Source organism: Pelecanus crispus, chromosome 7 (assembly GCF_030463565.1).
Source record: "Pelecanus crispus isolate bPelCri1 chromosome 7, bPelCri1.pri, whole genome shotgun sequence".
NCBI classification, from domain to species: Eukaryota; Metazoa; Chordata; class Aves; order Pelecaniformes; family Pelecanidae; genus Pelecanus; species Pelecanus crispus.
The window spans coordinates 11,020,915-11,032,958 of NC_134649.1; the positions used below are offsets into that span (position 1 = coordinate 11,020,915).

General features: G+C 36.2%; 1 protein-coding gene across 1 annotated transcript in view; it reads right to left on the bottom strand.

Moving 5' to 3' along the window:
- The window catches only part of EFL1 (elongation factor like GTPase 1), an 83,861-nt gene that overhangs the window by 22,043 nt on the left and 49,774 nt on the right, over nucleotides 1-12,044 (bottom strand). The window contains exons 16-17 of the mRNA XM_075713711.1: nucleotides 8,158-8,289; nucleotides 5,510-5,657 (exon numbers count right to left, since the gene is read on the bottom strand). Coding sequence (XP_075569826.1) covers nucleotides 5,510-5,657; nucleotides 8,158-8,289 — 280 coding nt within the window. The remainder of the gene's footprint in view (nucleotides 1-5,509; nucleotides 5,658-8,157; nucleotides 8,290-12,044) is intronic.

Genomic DNA, 12,044 nt, shown 5'->3' on the forward strand with positions numbered 1-12,044 from the left:
ATACAAGGCACTATTCTGAAGGTAGAAGTCAACGACTGCCTACATTGGAACTCCTTCAAATTGGCTTGAGGAAGGGAATAAATTTCAAGTGAAACAGCTACTCCCAAGTATCATGAGATAGGGACACATTCGTTATAGAATTATGCCAGATATTTATTTCATGTATAGACCTGTCATTAGTAGCAGACTTTTCTCTGCTATAAAGCAAAACATAATCTCTCTCCCTCATACATCCCAAATAGCTTTATATTGCACAGTCGCTTCAATGAAAATTAAGTGTGGTTTTTTTTTTTTAATAAAGTTAACTTTTGTGAGTACAGCTTTATACAAAACTAAAACATAAGCAAAAGAAACTATGGGGGATAATCAAAATAAATTGACCATTAACTACAGACAAAAATTAAACCATCAATTCTACACCAGAAAATCGTATTATTTCAGGTCATTAAACACTTTTCAGTTTGTTAGAAGAGTTTATATTGGAAGATTCTCAAAGATAATAAAATTTCCTAATGGAAGAAAACAAACAGATTTTTAATGCTGTAGATGAATCCTATTTTTGGACTAATTAAGAAAAGGTAAATATAATCTTTGCCTTTAAAGGACCACAGAAAGGACAAAGTAAAATGGGGTATGAGACAGTAGGTGAAGATTTTGGTCTTTTTCCATGCAAAAAGAAAGGAAAAAAATTTTACCAATACAGTTTAGCCTGTTTAACTAATTTATAGTCTGCTTTGCAAGAGTGCTAGCAATTTTTAAAGGAATTATTTTGGGTCAAGAGTTGAAAGATACAACCTAAAAAGCTTTCTTTTTTCTTTTAAACTAAGTTGGGAAATACCCTACGCAGTGAAGAAAACTTGTGTTGGAAATGAAAATATTTTAAAAAAGCAAGTACAGCAAACCACAATAAGACAGAATGACAGAAGCTTCAACAATATTGTAGTCTTGGCATTTATAACAGCAACAAAGCGTGATTATTAAGGAACTCATATATTGCTCACAGCATTGCTATTAACCAACAGCAATTTTTTTCAGATTAGCTCGTATTTATTATTATTTGTCTGGAAGTGACTACTCTGCAGGAAAACTTTCACTACACTTTAAAGTGTATTTCACAAGATGAGGAAAATTAATTACTAGTGATTAAAATGCTCTAAAAGTAAAACCTTCACATCTTTGAGTATGCCAATGTGTTATTCTACCACCCAGCTAGGAAGTGCCAGATTTGTTAGCTCTTTCATGTATTTAACAAACATCTCTGTATTTATTCATAAAGGATCACCTGTTTTATCTTTAAGTACAACTTCACGACTTCAAAATATCCTGTATGGTATTTTATCTGTTTACTGTAATCACAGGAGCTGAAAATTGCTAATGGCACCATGGCAAACCCTGGTTTTTTTTAGAATTGTGAAATGGCTGTTTATTAAGTGCACATAATCAGCATCTTGTTCAAATACATTCAGGATTTAACTCAGCTGAAGATACTCGAATATTGAAAGCTTCTCATCAGGTCTGGAAAACAGCCTTTATTTTTCACCTCATCTGAAGGAGAAAAACAACAGTCTTACAGCAAAATCTCCCAGGAAACACCTTGTTTGGAAATTAAAGGTTCCTACCACTGGTAAAATGGTAATCCTGTGTCTTCAAAGATTTGTGACAGCCTTTTCTAGCTATATAATCTATAAAAATTATACTCTACTGATGATTATCTCACTGCTACAATTACAACCTGTGGTATAGCAAGCTAGCACCAGAACAATGGAGAGTGGGTTTTGGTTTATCATTTGGGTATGAAGCTATAAAAAATAACATTTGACACTGCCAGCTGAATTAGGCTCATCTCTTAAAACACATGGAGAAAACAAGACCATAACTGGAATGACCTGTTTCTAAGAATCAGATGTTATTTACCTTTCTTTATATAGCATTCCTGCTAATTAATGTTTATATAGAACTGTTTTACTACCCAAATAGAAAGTTAATTTTTGGATAAGGACAAGTCACTGATCCCTGTAAAGGAGGCGCAGTTAGATTTTCATACTACTATAGTTTACATTCAAAAACAAAATTAATGAAATCTATGTTCCAGTATGCGTGACTTAAAGGATGAATTACTTACGTGACTGCATGGACATCTGCGAGGCTAATACAACGCATTCAGAAACACTCATACTTCAGCTCTATCTCATTCTAAAGCTGAAATATTTTGCTGTAATCCTTTTTAGAATAGCCACTATTCTGCATCAAGTCTCAGTTCTAATTAGTAGTAGCTACAACTGAAAGAGAGTAGCTGAATAGCTGCCTGCAATAAAACAACCACAACCGCTGCCACCTGAAATCATAGGTACTTATACCCAAGCAATCACAGCTTGAGGTAACTCATCAGTTTTAATCTATATAATTCGAGCCTTGAGAAACAACCAGAGACTCTGTCTTTTGCACTGTGGACTACATGGACCTAGGAGATGTAAAGCAACTTATTCAAAATACTTCACAAGTCTGGAAACAGTGATGATTAACGTTATTTCTGTTTCTCTGTGATTGGTAATCTTGGTATTTGAAAACCCCCTTTTATTAAACTTTGCGCTAAGTCTTCATATGAGGTACAATTCATCACATAAAAAAATTGCTCTAAACCAGATTATTTTAGAAGCTATTAGTCTAAACTCCAAGAAAAGTGCAACTTGAAGGAAAAAAAAAAAAAACACAACCTCAAGCTAGGATCGTGTCTGGATTTTTCTTGTAACTAAGCATGACACAGGGAACGGAAGTGAAGCACTGCTTTACTCAGGCAACCAGCATTAAGTTAATAGAAATAATTTTGTCCTTTGGTCCGATAACCACTATTGTAACAGTTTCATGATATAAAGCGATGCTTTAAAGTCAGCTGAAACATTTTAGGCATATCAAGTGATGTGAGTGATGGCAGAAAAAAAGGAAGAATGATTTATTACATTTATATGACAGGCTCAAAGTTCAGAGCTGTGTATCCTTCTTAACCACCCATGAGGTCTGAGCAGGTTCATGAAATGACAACAAAAGGACTAACCAAAATTTCCTAAGTTCCAGTAAATTTTGGCAAAGTGATAAAAGTTACAGAGGAAAAGCAAATGTAATTGTAAACTTTATTTCCATGGGACTCAAAACCAGGAGATCTACCTTTTTTGCAGTTTTCCCATGCACTTGTATTATACTAAAAAAAACAAAACAAAAAACCCTACACTGCTATCTCCATCTTCATTCTCTTTGTTTCTCATTCTGGACAGGGTAATTTAATCCCCTCATGCTTAGCATTTGCAACGCTCTCTGGACAGGAAGTTTTAAAAATTTATATTGTAAAATGCAGAAAATAAAATGTTCAAAGTTAAAAGGTCCAATTTATTACTCTATTCAAAAAGAGCTAATTAGGAAGAAAAAAATAAAAATAAAGTTAGGGAAATTAAACATCCATATTTAATCATTTAGATAAACATGGATGACTGATCTTTTATTTGTTTCCATGTCTCTTCACATCTTTGACAATAAGTATTACTTGAACATAATTTTCCAAATACACACTGGGAAAGCTAAAATTAAATATGTGCCTTTGGAAAAGTTTGATTAAAATCTTGACAAAGACACTTCAGTGTAGTTTCAACTCAGCAGAGCCTCCTCAGTTTCTATAATTACTCCGAAAATATCAACTCTTCAAAACCCAGTTGATACAATTAGGATAGACGCTAAGATCAGAATCCTGCCCCACTACTTCAAGTGTGACTTAAGCATTTTCCCAATATTTTGGGGGAAAAATTGTGGGTCACATTTTAAGGGTATTATACACCGTCTTGATCCCTAGCTCACAATTTGCTATTCCAAACTATGTGCACTTAGAACAAGCTAAACATCTGTACAGAAACACACATATAGCTAATAAAACTAACATTTCAGACCACAACTTTTCCTCTTCACACTTTAATAGTTAACTGAAGTAAGTTTACCACCGTGACAACTCACATGGAATCCACAAGGAATGGTACAAGACAGGGATCCCATTCTTCACTCTTCCTTCCACTCCATGGGGAGGGAAGAAATGGACAATTCTTGTCCCACGAGCTAGTATGTGAGAGATGGCAGCTAAGATATGCTAAGTCCTCAGAGATGGCTAGAAGGATCATGAGCTAGTAAACACACTTGCTTCAAACTCCTTTTGGGAGCTGGTACACAAGTGAGAAAAAAGGGCATCATGAACCTTATGTCAAGTCCAAGTGGGTCAATGGTGGGAGCCCTGCTAGCCTGTGCCCTCAGGTGTTTCTTGTTTCTGCTTAGGATGCTACAAGCACAGAGTGTTTATGTGCTTTAATAGTTTGGAACACTGACAACGTTTGCTTGAGGAATACAAGCAAGGGACACAAAAATGTCACTCTTGACAGTTTATAGTTCTCTTAACAAAAGCCAAATTAGATGACAACTCAGAAAAAAAAACAGAATTATGTTCACAAAAGAAGAGATTAGGAATGTAAAAATAGGGACTGCTACTAGTTGCTCACTATAATCCTATTTCCCCATCACATAGCTATTTCCGCCCCCCCCTCAGGTTTTGACCAATGCCAACAACAAAGGCATTTACACATCTTGCTCTGCAAACTGCAGCTGAAGACAGGCAAAGACAGGCACAACCAGTTGTGTTCTATTTAACACGCTACATTCAAGTGACGTGTATCAATAAATAATACTATGTTTTTAAAAGTGGTAAAAATGTGTTGCACTAAGTTGTAATGAGGATAACCATTAAAACATACATCCAATTTTACAAGTGATCCAGTCTAACTTCCATAAGAAGTGATTGTTGTCTGATATTAACTGGAATGAGTACAGGCACAGTAAGACAGACATTCACCCATCCATGACCAGGTTTGCTTTTTGATTTAGAAAGAAATGACAGTGGACAGCACGTAGACAGAAGTATCAGAAATTTTTTAGTAAATGAAGTTATAGAAAAGGACAGCTATTCTTCTACCATTTGAAGAAACATTAGAAGATACTAAATGTATGCATTTATGCTTGCAGAAAATACTGCTCATCAGTAAGAGAACAGATCAACATTTAAAAAAAAAAATCAATGTGCAGAGCAAAGGAACAGGATAGAGCATGCACATACAATTTTGGTCTTGTTGCATGCTAATTTTTGAGAGTTCATTTATCAGACATGATTCCCCTCACAGTTTTTATTTTGTACAAGCGGTACATTACATTCTTAATTGGACTCCTGAACCTATTGCAATTTATCTTTTCTAGAAAGTGCCCAAAAGGTGTATAAGATGTATAAAAGGGATGAGCTAGTGGCTTCTGCCCAACTGCAGATAATTTTATAGCTACAAAAAGGTACATTTATGATCCAATGGTAAAAAAACTGTTAGTGGATGAACTTCTATTTTACCAGAATATAAATCAAAGATATGCATCTGACAAAGAAATACAACAGACACCTACTGAACTAAAAATATTTCTTCCTCCTTGCCCCTCTAACCTTTCTTTCAGGTCATCCAAGCAACGCTGAAGATGAACTTCTCCTGCTGTCACTAGCACATGCTCTCCTGTCTCCTGGATTAAAACTTGGACACATGGATCAGCTTGGTTTAAAAGCTTCATTCCTCTGACCAGCTGAGGCATATCACCTGGCAAAATAATGTATTATTAACAAAGTAATACTGATGAAGGAATACTTGAAGTAGGATATACTTACAAGTGAGAAATAGTAACACTCATTTTTATGGATTTCTAAACACAAATACGTATTTTAGGAATACTCAAAAATTTCAGCTAAGTTCTGAGGTCTTTCTGTGGGCAAATTTCTGTTTATGAGTCACAAAGAATGCTATAGTTAAAGAGCAGCAACTGAAGACATAAGCTATACTCATAATTTGTCACCAAGAATTCATGTACTGATGATACAATTCACATTATACAATCATAACCATGGTACACGTTTGAATGGATTGCATGTTTTTGTTCTACGTAATTTTACAATAGGTTTAGTATAGCAAGCTAGCTATTGACTATGACTGTGTTATCTTGCTTCCTGTATACAATTAGCTACAGATACAGGTCAAACAGCTCACAACCAATAAAAAAATTGAATGTTACCAATATGAAGTGATTAAAAATTTCAGGATTTCACTCCTCATTTTCACAAATTATCACAAGATATAACCTCTCATCTATTACAACTAAAGTCATCTTTCAGTAAATAAGTGTATTCTTTGAAATCTTTCATGGCTAAGTGTAGCAAACTGTAAGTTGCTAATGCTTAAAATGCTCCAAAGACATAAATAATAACATGTTAACTTGACTAAAATAAAAGCAAAAATTATTCCATATGGATTACTTAGAAGGCATAAGAGTGAATGAAGCACAGGAAAGATTTAAACTAGCTGGAACCACTGAAAAGCTTTAATGATATTACAACCTGAAAAGGTGAAAAATCGGGAATGTGAGAGCTTTTCAGTGAAACAAAACACAGCTGCCCCTAAAATGAAGGTGTTTAAAAAGAGTTGCCTTAAAGTTAATAGAGAGTGAACAACCACAGCTGAGTCAAATTTGGGTAGATTACATCAAAGCTATGCATAAACACCTCATGTCAGCAGCCTTTCACAATTAATACAATTTTAAAAATTAATTATGATTCCTTTTTCTTATTTTACATATGGGGAAAAGAATACCCACAGGCTTTCTAGGAATGCATATTCATATTCAGAAGGAAGAGTGAGATTAAACTTGCCATTCACTTGGAGACTATTAAAAGAAATATGATATTGTATATTTAATGCTAAGCTTTTAAGGGTATAATAGAAAAGTATCCTTGAAAACCAGACATAAAAATAAACAAAAAGTGGAAAAAACACAGTGTTAGTTCACATGGCCAACACAGCTGAACAACTTGCAACCTTGTCTTCTGCATTTAAGCCCACTGAGAGGGATGAATAGCTTTTTTTTTTTCCTTTTAGAGCTTAAGGTAACCATACATGAAGATTGACATGAATGTGAAGACATGCAGTAATTTTGTAAAACATACATAAGGAAGCAATTTGTATTTATTTAATTCATTTTCCAAATAAGCAAATGCACTTTTGAGGTAGGTTTGCTGTGGAAATCCAGGGCACTCATGTAAGACAATGTGCTAGGGCCACCTCAAGACTATATGCTGGACAATTGACTGCTTTCAAGCTGAGCCTGCAATGGCCAAATTTTGCTTGTCTTCCTGTTATTGCAAGCAGCAGCTGATTTTCAGGAAACTTTTGCAAGTGTAGGACTTTTGAGGCTTTTGTCCCTCTAACAGATATAGTTCAAACCACAGATTCAGAAGTTACCAGGGAGGAGAAATTAAGCCATGGTGTAAGAATGATATAGCTCCATTTCCTTATGGAAAAAAAATTACCCCAAAATCAGTCAGTAGTTCTAGAATTACATTCCTTTAACATTTTCAACTTAATACTACACTCAGTAGAACCAGTAATTTCCAATACTTTCAAAACTGCTTTAACAAATGCAGAATGTACAATATACGATTATCTGTTATTCAGACATGTGAGACAAATAGCTGCTAAGCTGCCCAATCACTTTCTAAAAACCATGTAATCTTAGAGTATTTTGTAACTGAACAGAAAGCCAGTTATTTTGGTTCTACTAACAGTACAACAACAAATGGAAATTGGGCTGAAATTCAAATATAGCCGGATATACTACTCTCTGGTTGGGGGTAAAAAAAAAAAAAAATCAATTAGAAGTGGTACAGCAAATCCGTACCACGAGCTTAATGATGTAGCATAAAAGAATGCCAGCAGAAGTGAAAAACCCAAAGATATACTTACCTTCAAAGTAAAGGAATACTGAACCTTTAGCATCACATAGTGTCTTGTGGAACAGCTAAGTCTGACCATAAAGGGCACAACAAGGTCTTCTGTATCTCCTCACCTACTGAGACATGAGCTAGCCAGCTAAAAGGATTCACAAGGACAATAAAGTATGGCCCTCTAGGCAACGTATATATTTGTTTTATACTGGGGCAGTCTCTGATTCAGTAGACAGATCATAAACCAGCCAAATCACTAAGGGTGGGAAGCTGCATTGCTACCACATTGTAATTACATTACCATCCCCATTCTCCTTTAAACTTACTTGGATGTTTCGGTTCAACAGCTACTCGCACAATAGGTGTAGCTTCAAAGTTGAGAGGTGTAAATGGTGGACAAGCTGGAGACGTTGACAGTGTTGCAGACTTTAGCACAAAATCTTGCAGGCCTCCTATTCCTAATAGAAATTGGAAAAAAAAGCAAAACAACAAAAAATTACCCACTGTCATATTAAATGAGACTAAAGACATGGTCATCAAGCTAAAAAAAGCTGAAATTATTCTAATTACAAAAATCAGGTTAAAAAATTCCTCACTGCTCATATAAAGTATCTGTTAAAATATTTGTGTGTAATCTGGGTACTCAAGTGTCTGGTGTGACATTTGATATTCAGTCTCACAGTTCCCACTGCATTGCCTCTGTATTTTAAAAAGGCATGTTTATAACTCTGAAGAACAGAAAGGATATGAGGACTTTTTTCCTTTCTAATACGTCCAATCCTTTGTACAACTCAGGCTTATTTTTGGTGGTTTAGATTTAGAAAAATTTAGATTGCAAGAGTCCTCCAAAGGTCATCTAGTCCAATCTCCACCTCAAAGCAGAGCTAACTTCAAAGTTAGATCAAGTTGCTCAGGGCCTTGTCCAGTCAAGTTTATAAACCTTTAATGATGGACGCTCCACAGCCCCTGTTGGCAAGCTCCTCCAGTGCTTAATTACTCTTACTGTGAAGAATGCTTTTTTTTTTTTTCTTCTCCTTCCCACCCCCCCAAGCCTATTTGGGATTCCCCTCTTCTGCAACGTGAATCTTGTAAAATCTAATTTATTATATAGCAAGCTATTAATTCTAATCCTAATATATTTTATAATGCTGGCAAGCTGGAGAAAACTGAGCTTAAACTGTAGTGATAAGAAAAAATATAGAAAAAATATTAGCTATAAATCTGCAAAATAGCTGCTGTAAATGCATATTTAGTCTTGGCTGGCTGGCTGGCAGATTTAAGACAATTTGAAATTACTGCCTTCAAATTCCTAACCAACAGGACATCATTCATAATTTAGTCAGAGCTATAAAAACACCACCAGAAGTGGTTGAGTAATAAAGACAACAAATAAAGCTGATACTGATATATACAGTCACTTTTACTGATTCTCCCTCAATCAAAGTGAAGAGCATTGCAGTACTTCTAATGGAGTATAAATTAAATGTACATGTAACTTATTACAAGAAAACGAAAACCTTTAGTTCATGATCTGCTTGAGGTTAGGAAGGCTTTACAGAGGGATCTGGACAGGCTGGATTGATGGGCCAAGGCCAACTGTATGAAGTTCAACAAGGCCAAGTGCCAGGTCCTGCACTTGGGTCACAACAACCCCATGCAGTGCTACAGGCTTGGGGAAGAGTGGCTGGAAAGCTGCCTGGCCAAAAAGGACCTGGGGATGCTGGTTGACAGCCGGCTGAACATGAGCCAGCAGTGTGCCCAGGTGGCCAAGAAGGCCAACAGCATCCTGGCTTGTAAGTGTGGCCAGCAAGAGTAGGGAAGTGATCATCCCCCTATACTCAGCGCTGGTGAGGCCGCACCTGGAATACTGTGTCCAGTTTTGGGCCCATCAAATACAAGAAAGACATTGAGGTGCTGGAGCGTGTTCAGAGAAGGGCAACAAGGCTGGTGAAGGGTCTGGAGCACAGGCCTTATGAGGAGCGGCTGAGGGAACTGGGGTTGTTTAGTCTGGAGAAGAGAAGGCTCGGGGAGACCTTATCGCTCTCTACAACTACCTGAAAGGAGGGTGTAGTGAGGTGGGTGTTGGTCTCTTCTCCCAGGTAGTCAGGATGAGAGGAAATGGCCTCAAGTTGTGCCAGGGGAGGTTTAGATTGGGTATTAGGAGAAATTTCTTCACCAAAAGGGTTGTCAAGCACTGGAACAGGCTGCCCGGGGAAGTGGTTGAGTCACCATCCCTGGAGGTATTTAAAAGACATGTAGATGTGGTGCTTAGGGACATGGTTTAGTGGTGGACTTGGCAGTGTTAGGTTAACAGTTGGACTTGATGATCTTAAAGGTCTTTTCCAACCTAAACGATTCCATGATTCTATCATAATCTATACCTGCTTAAAAATTAAATTTGCATCTGTAGATTGCTGTATATTTGTGCTCCTTCCTCCTCCTTCTCTCCTACATGCCCAAGTAGTGATTAGCAGAGAATTTCTTAAGCCCAGCTCCCCATTATCACCCTAATGCTTTTCCAGGTTCTTTTTTGGCTTAGTCGTCTTTATTTGAGGCCAGAAACAAAGCGGGTCAGCTTCCACCCTATGAGATCATGAGGGAGTTTAAATTCTGAAGAGCCAGTCTGCTGCAGAGTTATCATCTGCAGAATCAGGCTGTTTCTACAGCTCTGAAGGCTGAATGTCTGGCCAGTAGGATATGCCAAAACCCAAAATGTCACTATTTAAGAAAACCTGCCTCAAAATAACTGGAAGCAGAGCAACGTTCAACGGCTTTAAATGCAGGATAGCAGATGCTACAAAGAAAATAAATCTGTATAAACTCTGTGTTGCACCTGACCTATGACCAGCATGTATTTCCTCTTTTTCACTTATTCAACATGTGGTTTGAATGAAAAACAAATGCTGGATCCTCATCACCACCAGGGACTGAGAAAAGGGATGGGTCCATTTTATTCTGATCTTCTCCAGCTGGTAAAAGGAAAATGATTTAGAGTGGGAGATGAACAGCTTCTTTTCACAGTGTAATGTGAACCAGCGAAATCAAGTTACCAAATCTCACTTCAGATAGACCCACTCTTCTCTTGACACATGTTACAGTACTCTTACTACCATAAAAAAAACTTAAAGCTCTCTGCTCTTTTGTTTCACATTTGAAGGTAAAAGTACCTGAATTATACTAGTGTCTGGCAACAACAATACACTAAAAATAAAAAAAATCTGTCAGTTTTCATGAAAATCTGTTAGGCTTACAACCTGAGCATTTTAATTGCTTAACTGCCCTGATGAATCTATTTAATTTACAAATTCTTAGTAACGAATGTTGGAAAAAAAAAAGCCATAAAGATTAAAGGTTCTTGGACACTGTTTTGCATAATATGATTATGAGTAACTGCTAATGTATTTTCTGAATAATATTAGACAAAGATGTAACATAACTAATTCCAAAGTACCGCGTGACATGTCAATGGAAGAATTCTACTAATTATGCTGATACGACAATGTTAAACTTACTTATTTTTCATCCCACTGAAATTTACACATACTACTTGAGATCACAGATCTCAAATGTATATTAATGTTCATTACTTTAATAGACTTAGAAAAGCCACTCCAAAATTAAGCTTATAAATACACCTCCCATTTTCAGATTGTTTTTGTTCTGTTCAACCCTTGAACAAAGACATCATTATAACCACACGCATTTTACTTCCCATTTCTTTTTGTAGTACAGTAATTTTCAAAAAGAAAGGAACCAAAGGTAAGAAAAAACTGCTTAAGCAAGGAAGGTGAGACAAGCTACTGCTTTTTCGTTTTAGGTTAGCTTAAAGAATGAAATACTGAAAAGCACTGCAAGTATTTTTGAATAGTCATCTCAAAGAACAACCTAGTCTAAAAGTCTGCAGTCTGTCACACAAATAAATATGCATGGCAGTAGGCAGTTTGTTATACATTGCTTTTATTTATTTATTTATTTTTAAGAGAAGCCAGAGTTAAAAATGCCTATAGGAATTTTTAAACATATTAACTTCATCAGGCAACTACTTTTTATGAACTCTGCCTGTGGTGTGTCACCTAATGTCTGTACGAAAGAAAATGCTGAATTCTGACTGTTCAGGGGAGTGTGTAAACTTCAAAGACACAAGAGTTTATTAAAAAGTCCTTATTAGAAGTATCACACACTTTACTATATACTGTGTAACACTACTTCTAAC